The sequence below is a fragment of the Crotalus tigris genome, unplaced genomic scaffold (genome assembly GCF_016545835.1).
Source record: "Crotalus tigris isolate CLP2741 ecotype Arizona unplaced genomic scaffold, ASM1654583v1 scf7180000017639.5415321, whole genome shotgun sequence".
NCBI lineage: Eukaryota > Metazoa > Chordata > Lepidosauria > Squamata > Viperidae > Crotalus > Crotalus tigris.
In genome coordinates this window covers 4,966,456-4,992,908 of record NW_024096532.1, presented here as the reverse complement: position 1 = coordinate 4,992,908, position 26,453 = coordinate 4,966,456, and the positions used below count along the sequence as shown (strand labels likewise).

Here is a 26,453-nt window from a genome sequence, read left to right as displayed (position 1 = left end):
CCACCTAGCATGGCTACGTACCACTGAGACGTAATTCAAGATTTAAATCATAACATTTTTTCAAGTCCTCATGAACCATCTGAGATGACATCATGACACCCCCCAAAGGTCCAGGAAGCACAGGTTGAGAACCACTGATCTACTCCAAATTCCAGATGGGTTTCAATAGGTTAGCTTATATCAGCTTGGCTCCTTAGCTCCTTCTCCGTTTTCTTCAAAAGAATTTTCAGAATTGGCTGAAGGTTGTTTGCTTATAGCTAAGTTTGCTGGCCAAAGGATCTCTTGGGTATGACACTCAGCTGTGGAGTGCTTGATGGAGTTTCAGTGTCCTGATACATTTAAATGTAAAGATTAATATTAAGATTATGCAACCCAACTGCATGTTTCCTTCCTAACAATGACTGTTTACAAGATATGAGTACTCATCTTAGACATAGAAATTCTACAACAGCCATTCAGTGTTTGCTTGTAATCATTCTGCAGTCATCAATTAATTCCAAGGTTGGAATTAAGGTTGAGTTTCAGATGAATTTTTAATCATCAGTGACACAGTCAAGGTCACCAGAAGCACCAGAAGTGGGAATAATTTGTCTGATCTTCCTGGTCTTCCCATTTTCCCAAATTCTAAAACTTTCCACAAGTTTTACAGTCAGCTACAGAGTGAATATTATATCATTTGGGAGAATGCAATTTGTCAAGGCAGATCTTGTTCCCTTGTCTTCTTGATTCTAGGATTGACTCAGAATAACAGAAAAACAGAGTTGGAAGAGACTTTGGAGGTGGTTTAGTCCAACCTCCTGCTCAAGCAGGAAACCCTATATATTCCAGACAAGTGGCTGTCCAATCTCTTCTTAAAAGCCTCCAGTGATGGAGCACCCACAATCTCTGAAGACAAGCTGTTTCACTAGTTAATTGTTCTCACCATTGGGAAATTTCTCCTTAGTTCTAGCTTGCTTCTCTTCTTGATCAGTTTCCATCCATTGTTTCGCATCTTGCCTTTTGCTGCTTTGGAAAATAAGTTGACTCCTTCTTGTTTATAGCAACCCCTCAAATATTGGAACACTGCTATCATGTCACTCCTAGTTCTTCTTTTCGCTACACTAGACATACCCAGTTCCTGCAACTGTTCTTCATATGTTAAAGCCTCCAGTCCCCTAATTATCTTTGGGTGGACTCCTCATTTTATATCTGCTGGGGTTTTTTTTCCATTTTGCTCTGAGAATGAAGCAATCATAGTCACCATCTGATTCTAGCAGTTTCCTAGGCCACTTTGCACAGAGATGCAGTTGCAGTGAAGATTTAATGGTATGTTTGTCAGCAGCTTTCAGCTGCTTCCCAACTGGTGTGTATTGTAGCTTAAATATGTGCTGACTTGTTTAAGCAAGGCAGAATGAAGGGTTGGGGGGATGAGAAAAAGAAGGGGGCTGTGCCTTTATATAATAGACTTAATGAAGTTCAGGTATTAGCAAACTAGACTTCCACACTTACAGGCAGCACTAAACTGGATTAAAACCAGCTGCCCTACTAAAAATGGTTAAAGACAATAATCAGGACAAATGGGATTTTCTCTTGCCAGTGGACTAAAATGAAAAAAAAAATGCTGTGTGGGAAGAACTGGATGCCACAGCAGTATTAAAATTACATTGGCCACATTTCCTTTAAAATTATTTTGGCCACATTTTCTGAAAACCTGTAGCTTTGTTTTTAAAGGTAAGGGGAAATAAATAGAAGAATTTGGGCTTTGAGAATGTCAATGAAAAAATCCTCCCTTAATTAGGAGAATGAGAATGATGTGATGGCTAAGCTCAAAAGCAAGCATTTAGGAGCAGAATTGAATCTCCAGGGACAGGAATTACCTTGGCTTACCCTTGATATCATCAGCTTCTCTTCTGGACCTCTCTCATAATTTGATGGGATGGAAAGGAGGGCTGGCAGCAGCAGCTTTGGTTCCCATAGCTCTTAATCTCAAAAAGATGATTGATGGAAGCCAGTCAGCCTGGAGCTGTAATCCTTGGAACAGACCGGGGTAAACAAGGCCCTGGGAACCTCAGCAGGCCCACATGTTTTTCCTGGGCAATGACACTCAAATACAGATGCTCAGGTTCTCAGCATAGTTTTTCAAAAGTTTCCATATTTTTCAAGGTACAAGAGCTGTCAGTTCTCCGTTTAATCTCTTTATTCCTGCCCTTATGTTTTCCTTCAGGACAATGATCAAAAGCAAAGCCGTTTTTGGTCAAGGGCATGTTTGAACTGTTGACAGTGTTTCCGACCTCTGCAAATGTTGACTGATAGTTGCTTTTGTTGGATTGTTAGAAATGAACCACTAACAGCCTGAGAGAACTTTGTATAAGGAAAATTTTTATTGTACATTAGTTGAGAGAGTAGGGGACAGATCTGATGAAAGATAATAAATGAGAAAAGGGGACCCTGAGTTCTGACAGGTGTTGCAAAGCGGGGATTGAGGAAGAATCTTTTTTCTGCGGGAACTGCGCTTCAGTTTTTAACAGTTGTGGGGACATGACAGTGATGTCAAAGTACCAATTTTATAGGGATACTAATGGATACTAATAGAAAATAGCTGCATGACATTTAGTGAAGGCTTAAAGCCCCCATGTTCAATTGCACTTCTGAAAATCGGAGTTTTGTTAAATTTAAGCAATATAATTTTAAGTCACAAAAAGTGGTTGGGGATTATATATGGATTACAAGTTGTCTATCCATGATTTGGCTTCCCAAATCTACCTGTTTCCTCCCCCGGTCTCCTGTATAAACTGAATTATTTAATCTCACTTCACAGTTTAGATAGAGTCTTTTGTTCATATTATACAGCTCAAGACAGATTAAGTTGGGCTGAGAGAAGAGCAACAGCCAGAATCACCTTCCCATGGCCAAGAGTCTCTCCATAGTGGGTCATCCATAATTATGATTAACTGCAACATGAAGATATTCTGCTGATGATTTTTAGAGAATATATTTTCACAATGGTGTCTTCATCTCATCCCCAGCTTCCTGTGAAGGTATTTGTCTTTAGTAATTCCAGTTTATCAGTAGTGTTTTTCTTCTTCTGACCCAAGTCATCTTGCGTGAACATCCTATGATGACTCCTTAATGATATGCCAGTGGCTGGATCTATCTAGTTCAGTGGTTCTCAACCTTTCTAATGCCACGACCCCATAATACAGTTCCCCATGTTGTGGTGACCCCCAACCACTTATACATCACCGAGTGCCAGGGGCATGGCCAAAGAAAAGGGGAAAAAAATGGCGGACAGCCTTGTTTGACGACCCCTGTGAAATAGTCGTTCGACCCCAAATGGGGTCCCAACCCACAGGTTGAGAACCACTGATCTAGTTTCTATCAGCTCATTTCAGGTTCTGCAAACACAAACTTGGGCTTCTTTCTTCTGGTTGCCTCTTTCCACTACCTTCCTTGAACATTTTGACTGGAGATAAAGGAGGGATCGGGCACCTGGTTTCCACAGAGGCAACTGTCGAATAATGCCTATCCAGTATTTCACAAAGCACCAATTACATTACATTCACTTCTTATATAAAGATTTGGCATTCTTCTGCAACACCACAGATTCTGTTTTTAACATGCATTTAGCAGTCTTGGGGAAAAGTGTAAATCTTCATTAAAAATCAGAACTATCATTGTATAAGTTCAATTTAAACTAGAAATGAGAGTTGGGATTTTCTAGCTGTGGGTTGTTGGTTCTGTTCCAAATAAGTGCATTACAGATTTTCCACAGATCCTGCCAATAAGGGGTCTTACACAGCCATGGTTTCTACTATCTTCATTTTTTGAGGAATAGGGACCTTTTACATCTCCAAAGTCATTTTGTGTATTCTATTGGATACTTGTAGGAGCTGCTAGCAATGGCCAAATACTGCCAGCACTGGCATTTTGAGATAATTGGCAGCTGAAATGAAATGGAGAAAGAGTTCTGCAAGTTTCCCCTTCTAACCCAAGCAACAGGAAGATCAGTAAACCTGTATCCAAAAGTAGATTGGATGATAGGCTGGTGGAACACAATGGTTGAACTAGGGAGAAGCTCCATTGATGTGCCCTGCAAACTTCCTTCTCTTAAACTCACATGCCTCTTCTATCCCACTGACCTGTCCACAGAGATAGTTTTGGACACCAGTCTAAAACTATACTAATATTCCAGTCAATTTCTGGAATATTAGTAAAGCTATGTCCAAAAATAACTTGGTTGATAGTGAGATGAAAAGGCCCAGGATAAAGCAGGAGGAAGCTCTCTCACTACTTTATCCCACACCTCTCCTCCATCCCACCAGCCTTTCAGATGGCCATTTTTAAGACAGTTCTCCTGGTCTTCTGGAAGTTGGGTAGTACAAAAATAGCCTGAATGTCAGATTACCCAGAGGGAGCATCTCCACTTGAGTAACCTGTCATTTGGGCAATTCAAAAGGTGGCTACTCTGTCAGGCACCTGCCCACATTCTTAACCTTGCCTCTTTGGATTTTAAAGACAGGCTTTGGTCTTTTCCTCCTTTTCTGGTTTGTGACATCAGGTAGAAAATAAAGGCAGCATTTTCACAATGCTTCTTATTGAAGCAGATTAGAATTTGACTATGGGGTACAAAAAATTGTGCGAGCATACTTTTTTTTTTTGAAACTCAAGAAGTAAAAAAAATGCACATTTTTTTTTTTAAAGTGCAGTGTGTATTTTCACTCCTTGGAAGCAGAGGACGGCCAATGGTTGCATCAGCGTGACATCATCGAGACAAATTCTGTAAGGGAAATAGCATGAAATAATATTAGTACACTTGCACTAGCCGTGATTGTTTTAATGTCAAATCCTTACTCCATCCATGAAGTTTGCTTAATGACCTCAACTGATTTCTGCTTCTGATATGAACATAACTGTCAGGAATGTGATAACGGGAGTTGCAGTTGTTAAGGTTTAGAAAGCTGATCTACATGAAATTTATTATGTTGCCTGATTAGGTACAGATCAAAATTCCTTTGATCGTATCATACAACTATGAAAATATCACATACACAGTCTTCATCTTAAGATGTTATCTTCTGATTTTCTGACAGAAGAGGCTAATCTTTCCAAACTGCTGACCTCCAACTCATATCACCCCTCATTCAACAGCCAGTTCAAAAGGATTTTTTCCCCCTTCCTCTCTATTTCCATTTCTGGCAATAAATATCTTCTTGGTATAAATCAGTATAATTATAATCCAGAAATTTGAGGAAAATAATGGATTGGGGTGCCACTAGAATGTTCCTCTTTTTTTACATTTTAAAGATGGAACACAAAACTCTTTAAAGAAAAGAGAAATATTCAGCTTAATAGGAAATATTACTCTAATATTTACCTTAGTTGTTCAAATTGCAAAAATCTGCTGTGGATGGGGGAAAATTGCAGTTTTGCTCCCGTCTCGGTGAAATTGGAACAACGTAATGATGTTCTAAATCTATTATCCAAACCCATTTAAGCCTGTATCTTGTCACTCTGTGCTTCCAAAACCTATCTCTCTAGAGCTTTAATACTCTAATCTCTCACCCTGATTTCCCTAAGCCTGTAATCTCTTTCCATCAATTTTATATTCCCAGATATCACCTTCAAAATCCACAGTCCCATCTCCATTAATGTCAGCTTCCTTCACCATATCGTTAACCTCTTCAGGGGTCATTGTCTCACTCATCAACCGTTGCATGGTCTGTCGCAGCTCAGTCAAAGTGATCTTGCCATCCCCATTTGCGTCAAACTGGAAAGAAGAGCCAGAATTATTCGGACTATCCATGCACATTTTCTATACTAGAACCAAAGGGAGGATTAGCTGTGAACCAAGGCAGTAATGACATTTGAGAGAGCAATGATCATTTTTCATGTTCCCGGAGTGTATTAAGGGACCAGCCTTCACCCTCCAGTGCAGGAATTGCTCCCTGCCGGAGGCCATAAAATGGCTATGATCACCTACCATCTTATATTAACAGTAGGATTGTTTGATGCAATTTAGAAAATACATGGCTTTCCTAAATTTGTAAAAAGAGAAATGCTAATTTGAAATAGGTACCTGGGTCTTAGCTGGGAAAGCATTACTTTCTAAGCCTCCACTCTCCATAGGTGACATTACAGATTTAATTATCAAGATTCTAGTAAGGCTGATAGGTTGTTGTTTTTTTCCTTAGACCATTTGCACTCTCCAAGCATGGACTGCAAATGTCACCATCTAGCTAGCATGGTCATTTTCTGTGTTGAATGGGACATTTTTAAATTTTGCAAATTTAATTTCACCACCACAAGATTAGAGCCTCCAAGATGGCTTCCCATGGCCAGCTGGAGAATTCTGGGAGTTGAAGTCCATACAACTTCAAATGGTTAAAGTTGAGAAACATTGCTCCAGTTGGTTTCCTCCAGATGTGTTGGAACTGCAGTTTCCAGAATTCTCTTTCAGACTTTTGAAGGGAAACATTAGGCCTCTCAGTATCTGTGGACATCATGGGCATTACGCCTATCCAGACAGCCAATGGAATGTGCTACTGTCCAATCCAAAATGCACCAGAATTAATTTACTTGGTACACCCAGCCAATTGCTATTTGTCCTTGGTAACAAGGCAGCTTGTTAACAGGGCAATTAATGTGCAGAGATTGGAAGATTCCTGTACTGATGAGACAAAAAGGCCTAATAATCCCTTTTGAAATGCTGTTTAGGACTGGCAAGGGTGGTAACTTTAGGTAGCTAGCTAGAGGCTGCAGCAACAGACTTTCCTGCTTCAGCTGGTGCCATCACAGCTGTCAACAGATCAAGAATGGCATCCCTGGAGGAATTGGGGGGGGGGATGGCCCATTTCAGGCAGCACAGCCACCAAATGTAATCATATCATTGCCTGTACCAAAGGCAGCTTCTATTACCCCATTTTGTGGATCAAACCCTGGGAGAAAAGTTTCAGGAAACAGAAGTTTTCTTCAACTTTATATGGAAGTCATAATCCATACTACCTGCTGACAAGCTACATGGGGGGGGGGGGAAGACCGCTGAAATGGTTGAACAGACTCTTCCCACTTTGATCAATGCTGCCACCCTGTGCAACTTACTATATCCCACCTACCAACACAGATTTCAGGGGATCTGGGAGGGAAAAGTAAATATGACATCCAGGCTTGTTGCTCACTCTCCACTACAAATGATTGGACAGATAGGAGCTCATGCTAGCCAAAAGCAACTATCCTACTTTCTTCTATGTCACCAGCTCCATCCCCCCTATGGGAGACATTAATTTCATATAGGATCAGAAATAACCAGAAATTGGCCTCAGCAACAGTCTGAAGAAACTACTGGTACATCATGTAGACCAGTTCTTAAAGAGGCATCTACAGAGGGTGTTTTAGATATGCCCTGACCTTTAGTCTGCTTCCTGTGTTTATGTCTTAATGTCTGTAGAAATAAATCTATTAGAAGATGTTAGCTCCACTATGTGCACTAGACCAGGGGTAGGCAACCTTGGCTCTCTTATGACTTGTGGACTTTGACTCCCAGAATTCCTGAATCAGCATAGCTGGTTCAGGAATTCTGGATATTGAAGTCCAAAAGTCATAAAAGAGCCAAGGTTGCCTACCCCTGCACTAGACCAAGAAAATAACTTGACAGGAAGGTTCAAAATATTATACAGGCTATAGTAATGGCAACTTTCAAGTCTGATGGTGCTTTATCTTCTCCCCTCCTTCAATACTTCAGTGAATTAAGGAAGCATCTGAGCCATTTCCTCCCCCCCCCCCCATGCTGAATTGAGCTTGAATTATTCATCTCTCTGGGAATGGATCTGGCTTATCTATGTCAAGGTCATTTTCTTTATTCTCTACAAGAGGCAGTCTCCTACAAAGAACTAGACAATGGGCAGAAAATATGGTTAAGAGTAGATTGTCCTTACATTTTGTTTGTACAACCATAAGAAGCTGCTGGTCTGGATGAAGCATTTTGCTCAGATCAAGAAATTGGGACATAAACATAAGATAAAGAGAGTGCATCTAATCCACCTTTCCATTCTGTGTCCCACCATCTATGTTTACCTCCTTGAAGACATCTCTCATCTCTTGAAGGCCGATCATGCCCGCTGTTTCTGCCAACAGTTTTGGGGCCATTAGTTCTACAAAGTCCTCGAAAGCAACATGTCCTCCAACTGCAATGAGAAAAGTGACCTTTTATTGCTTAAAATGATTTAAAAAACAAAACAAAACCCAAACACTTACCAAGAGATTCTAGATATCTTGCCCTCAACTTCATTTCCCTGATTAATATCTAAAGCTGTTTCAGAGTGTTGAGGAGAAAATAACAGGGAACAGATTAATTCTCAAGTCTCCCACTTCCTAAGTGCATTCCAAAGTATTATATTAATAATTTAGTTTTGGATTTGGTAAACACCTGGATAAGAGACCATATGAGACAGTTTCCATCAGAAATAGGAATGACATAATTGTAATAAATGCCCTTTGAAATAAAGTGATCTTCTAATCCAATTCTTGTTCAAAGAGCTCAGAAGAAGTTTCCGATTACCTTTCCTAAAAAAATTGGAGGGAGGGGTGCTAAGGCAAGAAAGAATTAACACAGGCCTTTTGACTTGCTGTGGTCCTCATAAAAATCTTTTTCCCTTAGCCATTATTTTATTGTGAGAACAAAACAAAGGGAACCTTCTTCCCAATGCAAATAATTGTTTCAGAAGAGAATACTTGTAGTATGGTAGTAAAAGGAAATCACTCCTACCTACTGCAATCATCCCCTTCAGCACCTGATCTTTCCTCATTTAAAAAAGGTCCAAATTAAACAAGATTTACTTATCATTGGGGTAATTTATCCCTGAAGGGCAATCACTGGCCATGGTTGCCCAGAAAAGCTGAAACACAACTCTTCAGTCTTAACCAATGTATGCCAAAAGCTGATAAGCTGCCCTTAACGAAAGATTCAGCCTTTTTCTTCAGAAGTAAAAGCTTTCCTTCATAGACAACTGCACACGAAGCTAAGAGAGTGACTAGGAACTCATAGATCGCCAACAGTTGTTGAAGTATACTTCCCATCACTCAGTATTGACTAGGATTGATATGGGTTGGAGTCCAAGAATATCTGGAGAGTCTCAGACTTAGGTTTCCCTCACTTTTTCCAACAAGCACTTACGATTCATGTTGATCTGTTGAGACAATTCTATGAGTTCCATCTCAGTTGGCATGTAACCCATTGTTCTCATGAGGTTGCCCAGATCTTTGCAGCTGATATATCCATCTTTGTCCTTGTCAAACTCCTGAAAGGCTTCACAGAGTTCTGTTTTTGCATGATGAGGAAAATGATGAGGATGATAAAGAATCAAATAAAATCATGGTCACTCAATCATGCTTCAGAGCATTGTGGGAGCTCAGCCCTTAGCATGTACACTTTAGCATGTACACCAGGTTTACACACATAAACCATAATATGATTTACATGCTTGGGCATATCAATTGTGTTTTGTTAACCTGGATTTAGCACTTAGCTTGGAGCCATTTTGGAGTAGAATGACATAGAAGTGTCATTAATTGATTGACTGTTAAATAAGCAAGCATGTTGTAAGGATCTTGCCCATGAATCTCATAGTAATAATAATAATAATAATAATAATAATAATAATAATAATAATAATAATAATAATAATGTCAATTTTCTACATAGGAACCTCCCACTAAAATTACATTTACTGAGAAAATTAAAGCAATTCTGAGTTTATTTTGATAAGTTAAACTACAAATAGCAGGTCCAGAAAGGTGTCTTCTTCACCATTGCTCTTCATGAATTCATTGGAGCACACAATTGATATTTCTCTTTTCTAACAGTCTCTAGGGGAACTCTGATGGGCACACTTTTTCAGGGAAGATTATCTGCTATGATGTCTCTTTCTTAACCTTCCAAAGGACTTCAGCATATCTTGGAGCACTAGCTTAATATATTGGTCAGAATCATACATATGTACAAACAGAAGTTTGCATTTACCTTCAATTTCATCGCTACTCAGTTCACGTTGCTGAAACAAAACAAAACAAAACAAGACATTCACTGCAATACAAGGACATAAATAAGGAATTCAGAAGCCAAGGCTCACCATTCCAAACCTAGGAGAAAACTGCTCTTTTTTGGAGGGGGGGGGAACTGGAGAAATCAAGTCCTGAACGATCAGAAATCAGCAATATTCCAAAACAGCAGGTTATAATCCAAATCACTATCTGGAGATGGACACGGTAAGACCATTGGGCTTTTTGATTCACTGGATCTTTTCTCAGTGCAAGGGATAAATACAATGGCAAGCGAGTCTTACAGCTAGTTGAGATACCTGCTAGCTACTGATTGCAGAATAGGCTTAGGTAGGCAACGATGCTTTGATTAGGAAATAAAGAAGAACATTTGAGAAGACAGCCTAGACCAAGCTGCTTCCAACAGAGGTCAAAAAGACTCAGCTTTTTTCTTGTAAACTTTGCTAGTATTCAAGGCCACTGATTGAAATAAATCCCCCAACTAGAAAAGCAAAGAGAAGTTGGAAAATAAGCATCACTTCACATGGACCACACTTATATTTCTGTCATCTCCACTGTTCGTAAACCTATGCAATTTGCCAGAGATAAAAGTGGAGATAAAAGCGTGAGCAGTCATGTCTTTCAACTGCTTTCCTCTCTCTAATAGATGCTCATGTGTACACATGTTTACTTCTCTTCTGTCATGTTTTCATCATATGCTAAATCAACCAATCAATCTTGCTAATAATAATTTGTAAAATGCAATTGGCTCAGTCATCTTTCTCCTGCTTACAGTACTGCTGAATTACAGTACAGTTGAATTACAGCACCTATCCTTCTTGGCAAAGTGGTTGGGGCTTAGACCCAATACATTTTAAAAAGGTTGGGGAATGTTTCTTTAGGTTTCTTTTGAAGAAAACCCAGGCATCTATCTCACCCACCACCATTTCATATTTCTACTATCTTCTGCCCAGTTTGATCCATTTCTATTGCATATCCTGAATTTAAAAACAAAATACCTTCCTATGGCAGAGAGTGAAATCTGGGAATATTACAATCCTGCCCTGGACCGCTTTTGATTAATTGCTCTTTCACAGAAAAAAAATAAGACAAGAAAGGAAAGATCCAGCCCAGTGCATTTCCCCTAACCTGTAGAGCTACCCCATCAATGCCCATGACCCAGTCCCCACTAGATGGCCCATACCCTCTGCTTGTCAGCAATGTTCTTGCGCAAGAAGATGCAAGCGGGTCCCAGGCTGTTCTGCATGGTGCAGAGAGATGTGGTTCCTGGTCCAGTCACCAAGTCCCCAGCCAGTCTGCTTGGCACCCAATCTTCAGCAGCAGAAAAAACAGCACTTTGGAAGAGGCTGATTTATAGAGGGAGAAAGGGATCATCTCTTCTTCATTTCCGACCCCTCCCCCATCCAGACCTTTTTTGCTCTTCTCCTGGCAGTGACATCGGTAGAATAAATCTCTCCTCCTTTGCCCAGATTAACATCTGCCACGTGGTGACAGTTGGCAGCCTGGACCAGCTTGGCTTCTCAGGAAGTATAGAAAAGACGGAAGCTTCCAGAACATTAAAATGGGGTAGGAAAGGATGGATAGCCAGTTGTGTAGCCATTAAGCCATCAGGCTAGAAACTGGACGACTGTGTGTTCCAGTCCTGTCTTAGGCAGAAATCCAGCTGGGTGGGCCAGTCACTCTCTCTCAGCCCTGGAAAGGAGGCAATAGCAAATCAGCAAGAACACTGTGGGACTAGTTCGAGCAGTCATGAGGAATCAACACTGACTCGAGAGCACACACCCCTCCCAAACACACACACAAAATACCACACACCCAAATACGCACACAAACCTCCACCACATTATAAACTATTTTAAAAAGTTTTGGTTTAAAGAATAAAGAAAATCTCCAGATTCTCCAAATCTCAGGGAAACCCCCCACATAAATAGGCTTTCTCCACTTTATTGCCATAGTTTTAAGGGTGTAATCACTATCTTGCCCACTATGGCCTTCAGCCCATCCAAAAAATATACTGTAAATACATGGCCCTTAGCCACAAAAAGGCTGCCCACCACTATGTTAACATAGATACTGCTATGGCAGGCCACACATGAAAAGATGGACATGTTCCACCAAAGTCTGATTTGGCTCTAATTTGTAGAATCATTTGAGCCTTGAGTACTTTGGAGCAGTCATGACCTAAATCAACTCCTAAGTGTGCTTCTTAAAATTGCAGAAAAGGTGGTGGCAACTCCTAAGTTTTCCTGCCTGAGAAGAGCGTTGGACTAGAAGACTTTTAAGATCCTTTCCAACATTGTTATTCTGTCAAGTTATGAAGTTATCTCAAGGGAGATGAGTGCAGTCTCTGGTACTCACCCTCTTGCTCAGCACACACTCACATACCACCAGCCACAAACATGTAGGATAAGACAAAGGAGAAGGCTGCAGGCAGCAGGCTATTGAGTCTCTTTCCTTGTGAATTTTCATCCTCCCTTTACAGCTGTCATAATAACCAGGTAGATTCTTCTTTCTCCTTCATTGGTTGCTAGGAGCTGGAATAGAACCAAAGAGAGAGGAAGAGAAAGAAAGGCTGGTGCAGGGATGAGGGGCAGAAGGCTTTGAGGCAGTTGGGAATGTGGGACATGGGCATAATGGGGTGGGAAGTGGTTGAGTTGGAATTAAAGACATGGATGGGGGAAAGGGCGCTTGGATCAATCACCGGGGAGGTCAGGGAATGTAAAGAATGGTGGTAGCCATTTGGTGCCATATTAGACATTTGCCCACCTAACTCGGTATTTTATCCTAAATGTACTGGCATTGCACGTTCTCAGGAGAGTGGTTTGAAAGGCGACTCAGAGAGCTTCTGCATGCAACATGTGTGCTCCAAGGCTGAACAGTTAAATCTCCCCTAGAATGTTGGGACTCAGTTGAGAAAATAGGAATGTAAAAACCCAGCAAAATTTCCAACTTCCCTCTTGTCCTTCTCCTTGAAGACCTGCACCCCCCAGGCCATGCAGTCTGGACGCCGGGGCCGCTTGTCGGTGGCAGGGCCAAGCACCCAACCCCAAGAAACCATTACCAACAGCCCCTCCATATCTGGTGATCTTCGGCTGCTCCACACAATGTAGGTAACTAAATGAAGGAGGTGATGATGTTTTCTTCTCCCCACAAAAAACTCAATTGCTGGTTTTTCAGCTAGCTGAGACAAGGTCAAAGTTGCTGGTTGTTTAAAGCTTTGGATAGGTGGGGGTGTCCTTATGTAAGGAGCATCCTTTCCCATACAAAACTCCTTAACGCTGGCTCATATGTTTCAACAGAACCCAGGCTAATACTGCTCTAAGCCAGCATTTTTTGAAGCAGCTGAAAAATGCATCTCTTCTTGGCAATTCCTATAGCTATGACATGGCAAGGCTTTTCAGCTTGACCTCTATACATTGTTAGATTTCTGATTACATTCTGTCTAACTTCCTGGTTTACACTATACCTTCAGTATTTATGGCTTGGCTATTATTTTGTTTTCTGTTGAAAACAGTTGAAACCTTTTAATACATTATGATTTATTTATTTGGCGTGAAGGCCTATGCCTTGTAAATATGTTGGATTTTCAGCCGCCATAATCTGAAATGTGAAGTTGCTGGATTTTAGCATCATTATTATGGTCTGCTACAAAAGAGGAAAGCTACTAAATACAAATACTTTGGTCATCTTTTCCAGAGACTGTGGAGATCAGCCTCTTTGCTGCCAGTTTAATAACGATGGGACCCGGGTTGCAGTAGGATTGCGTACTGGAGCCATTAAGGTCAGTGTCAGATAGGGAAAGAGGACAGTTCCAGAAACTAAGTTTATCTCCAAAGAAGCAATCAAAAAAATCAAGAACATAGCCACACTCATGCAATTGAAGCTCCACCCCTTTTTCATATGTGTTCTATATGTTACATATATGTGTGTGTGATCTCAATTGCATAGCCACAACTATCTTCTTAACTCTTTGACACACACATACACACACCACCAGCCACAAACAGGTGCCATACTGGTTTTGGCCTCAATGTTCAGTAGCCTTTCTGTTATGTCCCGAGCCTTGCAAACGGCTCGGGCGTTTGCAGGCAGTCCCGGGCAGGTGCAAAGCTGCCCGGGACCAGACAGGCTGTCGCCAGCGCCGTGCACATGCGCGGGTGCTGGCGCGGGAAAAGTAACCCATTTACCCGGGAGTTGCCTATATAAGAGGCTGCGAGGCGTTTGGGCGAGGCTGAAGCCATCTTCCTGTAAGCTGAACGCTGAATAAAAGAAACTGAGAACTCCAGCTGCTTCTCGTGTCTGTTTCCCGCCAGGACTCAACACTGGCGACGAAGGTGGGATGCCTTGCACTACCTGGAAAGGAAGAAGTGTAAGCTTACCCAAGGAGTCCTGAGCGGCGGAAGAGGAACGGCGTCGACTCGGCAGCTGCCCGCCAATCCGGTGCGCATTCGGGGGTAGGCTGGCTGATAGACCCGTCTCCTGAAGATCCGAAGATGGCGAAAATCGGAAGGCTTTCGGAATTCGACGTCTCACATCCAGAGCGGTGGGAGTCCTACGTATCCAGAATGGAGAACTACTTCAAGGCAAACCAAGTGACGGAAGATAGCTTGAAGGCTGCCACCCTGCTTTGCGTTTGCGGCCAAGACGCCTTCGAAATCGCAGAAAACCTTGCAGCACCTGTCCCAGTAGAGTCTGTAAGCTACGCAGACCTGAAGAAGCTGCTGAAGGAGCACTTCCACCCCAAGGTGTCCGTTATCTCATGGCGCCACACCTTCGAACAGAGGGATCAACGGTCCGGTGAGTCAGCCAAGGAATACATCGCCGCGTTACGGAAGGCCGCCAAGCCCTGCGAGTTCAAGGACCTCGAGGAACGACTGAGGGACCGATTCGTGTGCGGGTTAAGGCATCGAGAGCTACAACAGAGACTTTTCGCTAAGGAAGAATTATCCTTCCAAGACGCCTTAAGGGAAGTCACCGCAGAAGAAGCAGCAGGCGGCGCCGTCAAGAACATGCGGCCGATCAGAAGCAGTGCAGAGGGTGCGTCCGTGCACCAGGAAGACGTCCGACGAAACTCCGAGGAGGATCCGGACGAGGAAGTCGACCGTCTACACCCCGCGAAGGAAGAAAACCAGAAGGGAAGCTCTTCGGCTCCGCTCAAGTGCATCGGCTGTGGAGGTCGCCACAGGAGAACCGACTGCAAGTTCCGCTCCGCTACCTGCCGGGCATGCGGCAAACAAGGGCACATTGCAGCTGTGTGTCTGGGCCGACGAAAGGCACAACCCCAAGAAGAACGCCTGAAGGGTACCAGACTCCCCAGCCAGAATAGGGTAGGTTTTTGCGCTTCGCGAAGAAGCATCTGTAGGACAGGCACACACAAGCCCATGAAGAAAAAGCTGTCACTCAACGTGAAGCTACAAGGGGTTCCATTATCTATGGAACTAGACACAGGGTCTGCCCTTTCCATCATTTCATTGCATACATTTAGGAAGATTTGTTCCAGTAGTGGGACTAAGGCCAAGTTAAGGCCTTCTGATATTGTATTAACAGATTTTCAGAACTCAAGAGTGTGTGTTAAGGGGGAGGCCACCCTTAACGTGCAATACAAGAGTTTTGAAGGTCCACTAGACTTATTAGTAGTAGGGGGTGAACGAACGAGTCTCATAGGACTCGATTGGTTTGAGGCCCTGGGGATACACGTCACAGGACTCAACAGCTTACAAACACTCGACCTACAGGAAGTCTGCAAAGAATTTGCAGATGTTTTCAGCCCCCAGCTGGGCACATTCAAAGGACCACCTGTGTCCTTAAAGCTAGACCCCACTGTCACTCCCATTAGGATTAAAGCAAGAAGGGTCCCTTTTGCTTTAAAAAGTAAGATTGACACTGAATTAGACAAACTAATCCAACAGGAATCCTAGAACCTGTTGATTCCAGCCCGTGGGAGACCCCCATTGTCACGCCTCTAAAGGCAAATGGGGACATTCGCATTTGTGCTGATTACAAATGCACACTCAATAAGGCATTGCAGCAACATGCCTATCCTGTTCCTGTGGTCAGTCACATCCTGGCCTCTCTCAAGGGGGGGCGTGTTTTTGCAAAGCTTGACCTAGCTCAAGCATATCAACAGCTGCCTGTTGATGAGGATGCTGCTATAGCTCAGACCATTGTGACCCACAGGGGAGCCTTTAAGGTAAAAAGGCTACAGTTTGGAGTGAATGTCGCTCCTGGGATTTTCCAAAGCGTAATGGAAAACACACTACGAGGTATACCAGGGGTCTGCCCCTACTTTGACGATGTCTTGATTGCAGGAGACTCCACACACATTCTAGCTGAAAGGCTTAGGGCTGTCCTGTTAAGATTCAGGAAATCAGGCCTCAAGCTCAGAAAAGACAAATGCAAGATTGGGGTGCCTTCTACTGAATTTCTGGGATTCAAAATTGATGCTGCTGGGATTCATCCTGCTGAATCCAAACTAACTGCTATTTTAGAAGCACCCAGGCCAAAGTCTAAGGCCGAACTTCAGGCCTTCTAGGCCTCCTGAATTTCTACAATTCTTTTCTTCCACATAAAGCTAGTGTAGCTGAGCCTCTTCACAGGCTACTAGACAAACAAGCTGTGTGGCTGTGGTCACAAGCACATGAGGCTTGCTTTAAAGAAGTCAAGGCCTTGCTCACTTCTAACAGTGTTCTTGCACATTTCAACGAGTCTCCTTCCTGTGTGCATCGCTTGTGATGCGTCCCCCTATGGGGTTGGAGCTGTCCTGAGTCACCTCAGGTCTGATGGAACTCAGGTTCCTATTGCATACTACTCCAGAACACTGTCTTCTGCCGAGCGCAACTACGCTCAGATAGACAGGGAGGCTCTGGCTGTTGTTGCTGGAATTAAAAAATTCCACGATTTTCTATATGGCAGGCATTTCACGGTCTTCACTGACCATAAGCCTCTGCTGGGACTGTTTACCACACGTAAGCAGACTCCCCACATCATTTCCCCTAGAATGCTTAGGTGGTCTATTTTTTGTCTGCATATGATTTTTCATTACTCCACAAGCCTGGGAAAGAAATGGGCCATGCTGATGGCCTCAGTAGGTTGCCTCTGCCAGTAGTAGAAGCTGACCCCGCGCCAGCTGTCAACATTCTATCAATCCAAGCCTTGCCCGAGCTCCCTCTTAGTGCCAGGGATGTTACCGCTGAAACAGGTACAGATCACACACTTTCACGTGTCCGCTCCTGGGTCCTGTCCGGGTGGCCTGAGCACTGCCCTAGTCCTGAGTTTCAGAGTTTCTGGTCCAAAAGGAACGAACTGTCCCTTTCTCAGGGTTGTCTGCTTTGGGGAAACAGAGTTGTCATTCCCACCTCAATGAGGACTAGGGTCTTAGAATCCCTCCACGAGGGTCATCCTGGCATTGTTCGTATGAAGGCTCTTGCACGAAGCCACTTGTGGTGGCCTGGTTTAGATAAAGATATTGAGGCTAAGGTACACGCATGCCACCTGTGCCAACGATCTCGCCCAGAGATGCCCCAAGCTCCTGTGCATAGATGGGAGGAAACACAGTCCCCATGGTCTAGGGTGCACATTGACTACGCTGGGCCCTTTCAGGGCCAGTTCTTCTTGGTCCTTGTTGACAGCCATTCAAAATGGCTTGAGGTTGTGCCTGTCTCATCCACCACCACTGCAAAGACTATTCAGGTACTGAGGGGGATTTTTGCTGCACACGGGCTGCCAGATGTCATTGTGTCCGACAACGGCCCTCAATTCACCTCCTCCGAATTCCAAGCTTTCTTACAGGCAAACCTGATTCGTCATGCCACGTCTGCGCCTTTTCACCCGTCCACCAACGGTATGGCTGAACGCATGGTGCGCATCGCAAAGGACGCCTTGAAGAGACTCACCTACGGGGACTGGCATCACAGGTTGGCTGACTTTCTCCTTTCTTATCGCACCACACCGTCCACTTCTACAGGGAGAAGTCCAGCTGAACTTCGTTGGGGGCGCCAACTTACTACTAGACTTGACCGGTTGCATCCGGACAGACTGCCTTCATCTACCTCACATCCTAGGGCACCTAGACAACTACTTGTGGGTGCCCCGGTTTGGGCTCGCAATTACGGGCCTGGTCATACATGGGTCCCCGCTTCTGTGTCCAGGGTCACAGGTCCTCTCTCCTACGAGGTGCCCTGGACAACGGTCGTGTCCTGCGTCGGCACATCGACCAACTCCGCTCTAGGCGGGACTTTTCTGATGAGACTCCTGGGTCTTTTCCAGGGGGGGAGGGGGACCCTTTGGAGCAAAGGGAAGGGCAAGAGCTACTGCCCATCTCCACTGAGGGAGCCACAAACGGCCCATCCCAAGATTCCGCAATTGCTCCGAAAAGGAAGTCATGGAGCTTACCCACACAACAGGCACTCACGCCTACTCCAGCCAGGGAGTCACCCCGGGGGCATACTCACTTTCCACACACATCACACAGCACTCCAGCAACGGAGGATACCCGGGGGCATCCCAACAAATCATTCCCTGCAAGAGAGCTGGCACACAATTCCCAAGGTTGGCCTGACCTTACCCCAAATCCTACAGGGGGTCAAACATACACAGAGCTAGTCGAGGAACCAAGTCCCGACTACAACACCCCTAGCACAAATCAGGGAACACCTGAGTTTTGGGAAAGTACAGAAACCCACACGAGCCCGAGCACAGAATGGGGTTCAGGGAATGGACAGCCTCCTGACAGGTCTTGGACTGACCTAGGAGTTTCCACAGAGACGCCCAGCAGTGGCTATCACTTCAAGGGGCCTGAGGGTCTACAGCTAGGTAGGACAACCAGGTCACAAAGCAACAGAAGCCCTGGCCTGACGAGCCCGGTGGGCAAGCAAGCAGGCCAGGCATCGGGGCACAGTCCTTGGAAGACACCAGGGCACAATAGAGAGAACAGGCTCACGCCTCCCTCCAGTCAGGGGACTTATGCCAGTAACCCAGAGCTAAGAAGGTCACAGAGAGCAAAGAAATCTCCTAAGTACCTAGAAGATTACATAACATTGCTGGCAAGGCAAAAGCCAGTAAACAGTGGGAGCACTGGGGAGCAAATTGTCGTATAAAATAAATGTTGTATGTTGGTAGTAGTTTTAGCCCGGGGGAAAGGGGTGTTATGTCCCGAGCCTTGCAAACGGCTCGGGCGTTTGCAGGCAGTCCCGGGCAGGTGCAAAGCTGCCCGGGACCAGACAGGCTGTCGCCAGCGCCGTGCGCATGCGCGGGTGCTGGCGCGGGAAAAGTAACCCATTTACCCGGGAGTTGCCTATATAAGAGGCTGCGAGGCGTTTGGGCGAGGCTGAAGCCATCTTCCTGTAAGCTGAACGCTGAATAAAAGAAACTGAGAACTCCAGCTGCTTCTCGTGTCTGTTTCTCGCCACGGACTCAACACTTTCCTTACCTGGCTCCCTCTCCCAGGTGTGCTACACTCCAAGAGGCTGCAAGATGAGGTATGGTTCAATTTCCATCTGAAAAGCAACAAGCTCAAAAGAGATTTTGAGTAGAGATTTTGAGCACCTATAGCTGCCTGCTGGAAATCAAAAGGACTGTCCCTTACAACCAAGGGATGAGTGGGATCAAAGACTACAAAATTCTTTGCCCTTTCTTTTTTGGCATCTGACCCATCATCACAGATTTTCAGCACACTCAAAACATTCTGCACAACACAAAATAAAATCATACAACAAATTAGACTGATCAGAGAATTAAATATATTTACCAAAGAGTAAAACCACTATGCTCCAAAGGACTTGCATCTAACACAGAATTGAAATGAATGGCGATTTGATGAGCTCAGTTATCACTACAATTAGATCTCCAGTTAATCCTGTACAGTATAACACAAGTTGTCTGGTATCCCCACTGGATCATTTAGCTTCATTCTTCTGGGATAAATAAACTGTGTTCTACACAGCATTCCTGAATTATCTCACCAACATTTGGCAATAAGCCTCTTTAATTTTGGTTAATATGATTCCTCCCTCCCTCCCTCCCTCTCTAAAACATACAGTATTCCAGTTATAAATCTTCAGACCTATATACTTACTCACACATTCAGACAAGGAAAGGATAGCTCCTGTCACAAAAAAATGCTATTGACTTGTTGCAACTGTTCTCCAGGATCCCAGACAATCTGGTTTCCTGGATGGTGAGGATGGTGAATCTGGGTACTGGTATATCTTGGGAAATTTGCCAAGTGTGTGCTGTACATTGAATCCATTCTATAGAAATGGAATCATAGCGTTGTTCAAAGAGCTGTTCTGTGCCATATCACCAGTTTCAGTTCCAAAGCTACAATTGTATAGAATGACCATTTCACGGGGGTCACCAAACAATGCAGTCCGCCATTTTTTTCCCCTTTTCCTTTGCTATGCTACTCCCTTTTATTCTATTGGCTTTTGAAAGCCAATAGAATAGACTCTCTTGAATAGAGTCTAATTCTATTGGCTTTCAAAAGCCAATAGGAATTGTCCAGGCTGTCTCTGCCCTGCTGAGCCCGCCAAAAGTCCCATTCTGCAAACGGTGCTGCACCAGTTGAGTAGTCCTCGACTTACAACCAGTTGGGGGTCGCGGCATTAAAAAGGTTGAGAACCACTGGTATAGAACATAGTTTCATGATATTTTCCTTGGGAAACACCTAGGTTCCCGTGGATTTCTATGGAATGGTCTTTCACTTAATGCAGCGGTTCTCAACCTATGGGTCGCGACCCCATTTGGGGTCGAACGACCATTTTACGGGGGTCGCCAAACAACGCGATCCACCATTTTTTCCCCTCAGGGGGCGGCACCGCGCATGCGCGCCGCGCATGGGGGCGCCGGCACGCATGCGCACCGTGCATGGGGCGCGTCCGTGTGACAGGGGGCGCCGTCACACAAAGGTTGAGAACCGCTGACTTAATGGAAAGTAGCCATTTCTTCTAAATTGTTAACCTCCTGTCATCCTGCTATCTCTTCTCTCCTGTGCTCGTTTATTCTCGCCTGCTCTCAAGGTTTTGTGCTGATATTTCTTTGTCTTCTCTCCTGTGCTTAAAGGTTTATTCTGTCAATGATGGGTCACTTCATCACATTCTTGCTGATAATGACACAATATCCCTAGGACTTCCCACCACCTCACTGCACTTTATGCCCCGTGGACCTGCCCACAGTGGAGATGTCTTACTTACCACCTGTGAGTAACTCTTTTCTAATATGATGAAGTTAGATTTCAACTTCTTGGCACACAGTATTCATTTCTTTTTGTTTGGAATATGCAAGATCCTTCATATTATTAAGCCTTCATAATAAATTAAATTATACACTTAATGAAAAGAAGGACTAGGGGTGACATGATAGTACTGTTCCAATATCTAAGAGGTTGCCACAAAGAAGAAGGGGGGGGGATCAACTGTTCTCCAAAGCACCTGAAGCAATGGATGGAAACTAATCCAGGAAAGAAGTAACCTAGAACTAAGGATAAATTTCCTGACTATTAGAACAATTAATCAGTGGAAAAACTTGCCTCCAGAAGTTATGAATGCTCCAACACTGGAAATTTTTAAGAAGAGACTGGACAAACATTTGTCTGGAATGGAACAGAATAGAACAGAACAGAATAGAATAGAATAAACAGAGTTGGAAGGAACCTTGGAGATCTTCTAGTCCAACCCCCTGCTCAGGCAGGAAACCCTATACCATTCAGACAAATGGTTGTTCAATCTCTTCTTAAAAATTTCCAGTGTTGAAGCATTCACAACTTCTAGAGACAAGTTGTTCCACTTGTTAATTTTTCTGTCAGAAAATTTCTCCTTAATTCTAGGTTGCTTCTCTCTTTGATTAGTTTCCATCCATTGCTTCTTGTCCTACCCTCAGGTGCTTTGGGAAATAGCATGACTCCCTCTTCTTTGTGGCAATCTCTGAGATATTAGAACACAGCTATCATGTCACCCCTAGGGCTTCCTGCTTGAGCAAGGGGTTGGACTAGAAGACCTCTAAGGTCCCTTCCAACTCTGATATTCTGTTATTCTAATTTGGTTTACTTTGATATGTGAACAGAGCTATTTAGCATTGCCATTTGTAGTTCTCTTGACCTTCTAACTGTGGCTGCATCCTTTACAAAGCTGTTCATGGCAGAAAAAGACTCTTCCTAATTTTGCCCCATTTTGACTTCTGCTTCCCTATGAAAAAGAATGTTCTCTATCTACCTTGAATAATATCATTAAATCTCTTGAACTTTCTCCCAACAAGATTCTGGTGGGAAAGTGAAATTATGGCACGTCTCTACTCACACCTGTCTGTACACCATCACAGAAGATCGCCAAACCCTCGCAGCTTGTTTCAATCCTTCTGGCTCCAGGTTTCTCACAGCTGGAGCAGGACCTGGAATTTTCATGTACGATGCTCAGACCTGGGATAAATTGCAAAATTTTCTGCCCAGGTAACGTTGAGATTTGTACATTAGCTCTTGAGAGGGTTAGAAATTGTAAGAAATAATGGGCACAATTTAGTAGGGAGTTTTGTGGGTGGGTTTTGGGGTTTTAAGTGCAATTGTAATGGGCAAAAGGAACAGGAGGAAGCGCTCCAACCAAGACAGTGGTCAAATAAAAAGATGGAAAATATTTGGTAGCTGTTATTGGTGGTTTTTTTCTCAGAGCTTGCTGTTTGGCTTCCGAACATTTCATCACCAGGCCAGGTAACATCATCAGCAGAAGTTCAATTGAAGCATCTTGTTTCCGTTCTCTGCTTTTATATGGTCTTGTGTGGTTACCTTGTTGGTTAGCTGTGTGGTTGGCAGGCCACGTGATGCAAAGATCACCTGGGGGAGGGAAGTCATCTGGTTGAAGGTCACATGAGGCCATGCAAAGGTCACCTGGAGGTCAAAAGAACTCTTGAGTTTGGGCTAGAACTGTAAACTGAGCCAGAGCCTCAGACAAGACTCTCTGTAGGCCACATGAAGATAACCTGGAATTAAGGAGAAACTTCCTAACAGTGAGGAGAATTAACTAGTGGAACATTTGCTTTCAGAAATTATGGGTGCTTCTTCATCACTGGAGGGTTTTAAGAAGAGACTGGACATTCACTTGTCTGAGATGGTATAGGTTCTCCTGCCTGAGCAGGGGGCTGGACTAGAAGACCTCCAAGGTCTCTTCCAGCTCTACATTGATTGATTGATTGATTGATTGATTGATTGATTATTGAAAAAGCTCGTTCAGATTTGCAAAATTGTGTTACTACAGTCTTATGATAAAAGTATGATGAGCATGCATTATTTTGGTTTACTAATCTCAAAAAGCTGACAACAGCCATCTTTTTCCTCCAGCGATTCCCCAAATGTGATGGACGGACATATGTCCCGAATCTATGCTTTGACCTTCTTCCCAGAAAACAATGAACGCTTCATTTCTGGAGGATGGGACGACACAGTGCAGGTGAAACTCAGCAAATCAGCCAGGAACATTGGTTGTGCTGCTGAGCAGTTACGGGGTTGAGAATTGGCAGTGGGAACTTCAGGATCCTGTATAGCAGAAAAATGCTCTTCTCTATTTACTGGACATAAAAAGCTGCTTGGGACAAATTCTCACTTTAGCCATCACTGCTGTTTGATTTGTGGGGGGGATGCTGGTACTGTCTTATCCTGCAAATATCAGAGTTACTCTAAGTTGCTGGTTTGAGCAACCCAAAACCTTAGCCAGGCTGACCACTATTTTGCACAAACCCAAGAAGAACCTACAAAACATGCAAAATACTCGTTGGTGCTGCTCTATCTTCATTCATGTGAACCCTGGGTGGTTTGATTCAAAATAGAAAGATTGGGGGTGGAGGTTAATAGCAATAACAATCGCACTTAGACTTATATAATGCTTCATAGTAACCTACACCACTAAGCGGTTTACAGAGTCAGCGTATTGCCCCCAACAATCTGGACCCTCATTTTACTGACCTCAGCAGGATGGAAGACTGAGTCAACCTTGAGCTGGTCAGAATCGAACCCCTGGCAGTGAGCAGAGTTAGCCTGCAATACTGCATTCTAACCACTGTGTCACCATGGCTCTTAATGTCTCCACCTCCAGCCTCTTTTTAAAAATAATTCATTTGTCTCTATAATGGGGGAAAGGATATGGGGATTTTTCTTAACAAAGGGGTTGAAGGAAAAGGTTATGTTCCCCCTGCCCCATTCCACATTTATGAATATGGTCCAAAGATGTGGACTATGGGTATGCAACATTTGGGAATCTTTAACATCTTTTTTATTATTTGATCTTCGAACGGCATCAGATGCAGGTTGCAGACAGATAGGCAGCAATGTGGTGCCATCTCTGGAGGGGATGAGGCCGAATTTTTTGGCCATTTGGAGGGTAGGATTTGAATTGGCCAGGTTGCTTCCAACAGATGTTTATCACTATTAAAAGAAAGAGGTGGATTTTTAAAAATTAAATCATGCTGCCCAAAATAGGCAATTTAGCTGTAAGCTTGCCATCTTGGTAGGAAGATCTCTGCAGGCCAAGGAAGATTTCGGGCTTTGGGGAACCCAGGACTGGAATTAAAAAAAAAATATCAGAAGGATGGCTGTATGATAGGTAGTTTATAGATTGTATAATTTGTTTCAAGAGACATACAGTACCTTAAAATGCATCCCAGAATCATAGGTGTCATGTTCATTCCATAGGAGATAGGTCAGGCAAGGGAAATATTATCAAGTGGGTGTTGGAGAATGTGAAGCTATCTAACTACTTTTTTTTTTTTATCCTTCTAGTTTTGGGACACACGCTTTCCACATTCGCAACGGTATGCCTATGTATCTCCTCTACTCCATCCAGTTCTCTTACCTCATTCTTTGGGGCCCTTCTCCACCCTCCACCCTCCACCCTCTTCCATTTCTCCTTCCCCCCCTTTCTTTCTCCAATCTATTATTTCTTCTTCTGCCGCTTCTGTTCTTACATCTTTCCCACCTTTGCTCTGCCCTTCTCACAGGCGTATTTCTGGGCCCCATATCTGCGGAGATGCCTTGTCAATAGACAAAACGGGCACACAGATTTTGACGGGATCCTGGAGGCGGCATAACACCCTGCAGGTAAGAGCTGACACCTCGGAAGCTCCAAAGTTGATCTAGAGCTTTCGGAGATCATTTGGATTAAGCCATTTGGTTCCTTTGACACAGAAGCATGCTCTACCAATAGAAGAGAACATTAGTAGCTCAGGGTTGGATTGTAGGGGTCCTTGGTGCTCTCTGAGCTTAGCTGTTTTCTTGCAGACATTTCTTTTTTTTTTTTATTGAAAGTTTTATAAATTTTACAAAAAGACAAAAACAATACAAAACAAAAGACAACATATACAAAAAAAAAAAACTAAACATTACATATAAAAAAAAAAAAAACCCCATCCCCCACCCCTCACAAAAACCCTCCCTTCCCCCCCCTGAGCTTCCCAGAGCAGAATATAGGCTTAATTAAAGATTAAGAAATAAAAATAAAAAATTAAATTAAAAAATTTATATTTATATATATATATATAAAAAATATCTGTATATATATATAAAAATAAAACTTATAAAAAAGCTATGTGATATTTTTGTATACCCAATCTAAATTGTATAAATTTTATCCATTTGTCCCAAACAGCAAGGAACTTCTCTTGCGTTTGTTGCTTTAAGAAAGCCGAAATCTTTGCCATTTCCGCCAGATAAGCTACTTTAAGAAACCATTCCTGCAATGTAGGCAAAGATTCCTTCTTCCAATATTGTCCTACTAACAGCCTAGCGGCTGTAATCAAATTTAACATCAATACAACCTCCTTTGTATCACAATCTGTAACAATGCCTAACAAAAATAATTGCGGAGTAAATTTTACCCTCCTTCTAAAAATTCTCTGGATATTCCACCATATTTTGATCCAAAATGCTTTTATCTCTCTGCATGACCACCAAATATGATAATAGGAAGCATCCTTATAACCACATCTCCAACATTTGGGTTGCACGTCAGGGTACATAAGAGACATTTTTTGTGGATCAAGGTGCCATCTATAAAACATTTTATAAAAATTCTCCCTAAGGTTCTGTGCTTGTGTAAATTTGACATTTCTCACCCAAATGGTTTCCCAAATGTCCAATGAGACTGGGACACCAAAATTCTGCGCCCATCTAATCATACAATCTTTAATTAATTCCGTTTCTGAGTCCATTTCAACTAATACCCCATAAATTCTCTTGATATGGGTTTGTCTTTGATCCTTGACTTGCTTAATAAGATTTCCATCTTCTCTAAGAAAACCCAATTTACAATCCACCTTCCATTTATCTACTAGTTGCCTATATTGAAACCAAGAATAAATAATATTTTCTTGCGCTAAATCTTCCCGTATTCTTAACTGCCAGTTTTGCCCATCCCATCTAAGTAACTGACTATAAGACACCATGTCCA

At 43.2% G+C, this 26,453-nt stretch overlaps 2 protein-coding genes across 5 annotated transcripts in view; one reads left to right on the top strand and one right to left on the bottom strand.

Moving 5' to 3' along the window:
• Nucleotides 1-1,046: 1,046 nt before the first annotated feature.
• The window catches only part of LOC120304569 (dynein assembly factor with WDR repeat domains 1-like), a 40,492-nt gene continuing 15,085 nt past the window's right edge, over nt 1,047-26,453 (top strand). The window contains exons 1-8 of the mRNA XM_039335327.1: nt 1,047-3,017; nt 13,008-13,138; nt 13,729-13,813; nt 21,091-21,226; nt 22,282-22,471; nt 23,354-23,462; nt 24,788-24,819; nt 25,006-25,105. Of these exons, the coding sequence (XP_039191261.1) occupies nt 2,955-3,017; nt 13,008-13,138; nt 13,729-13,813; nt 21,091-21,226; nt 22,282-22,471; nt 23,354-23,462; nt 24,788-24,819; nt 25,006-25,105 (846 nt within the window). The 5' untranslated portion in view covers nt 1,047-2,954. The remainder of the gene's footprint in view (nt 3,018-13,007; nt 13,139-13,728; nt 13,814-21,090; nt 21,227-22,281; nt 22,472-23,353; nt 23,463-24,787; nt 24,820-25,005; nt 25,106-26,453) is intronic.
• On the bottom strand, nt 2,338-13,029 carry LOC120304570 (calcium-binding protein 5-like). Of its 4 annotated transcripts, none has more exons than XM_039335329.1 (6): nt 12,391-13,029; nt 9,995-10,025; nt 9,149-9,292; nt 8,050-8,159; nt 5,599-5,746; nt 2,338-4,756 (listed from the first exon to the last, which is right to left on the bottom strand). In XM_039335329.1, the coding sequence occupies exons 1-6, from the start codon at nt 12,499-12,501 to the stop codon at nt 4,731-4,733; spliced, it is 570 nt and encodes a 189-aa protein (XP_039191263.1). In that variant the 5' UTR covers nt 12,502-13,029; the 3' UTR covers nt 2,338-4,730. The 4 variants fall into 4 exon arrangements, with proteins under 4 accessions (XP_039191263.1, XP_039191265.1, XP_039191262.1 ...); XM_039335331.1 differs by lacking the exon at nt 12,391-13,029 and adding an exon at nt 11,216-12,360; XM_039335330.1 differs by lacking the exon at nt 2,338-4,756 and adding an exon at nt 11,216-11,724 and having other exon boundaries at nt 4,785-5,746; nt 12,391-12,524.

What these genes read in the sequence shown, in the direction of transcription:
- LOC120304570 (XM_039335328.1), bottom strand. Translation starts at nt 12,501, where the DNA reads ATGAAAATTCACAAGGAAAGAGACTCAATAGCCTGCTGCCTGCAGCCT. An exon ending in TCAACAGATCAACATGAATC is followed by an intron (nt 8,160 to 9,148) that starts GTAAGTGCTTGT and finishes TTCTCATTGCAG; the next exon opens with TTGGAGGACATGTTGCTTTC. An exon ending in TGAGAGATGTCTTCAAGGAG is followed by an intron (nt 5,747 to 8,049) that starts GTAAACATAGAT and finishes TCTTCTTTCCAG; the next exon opens with TTTGACGCAAATGGGGATGG.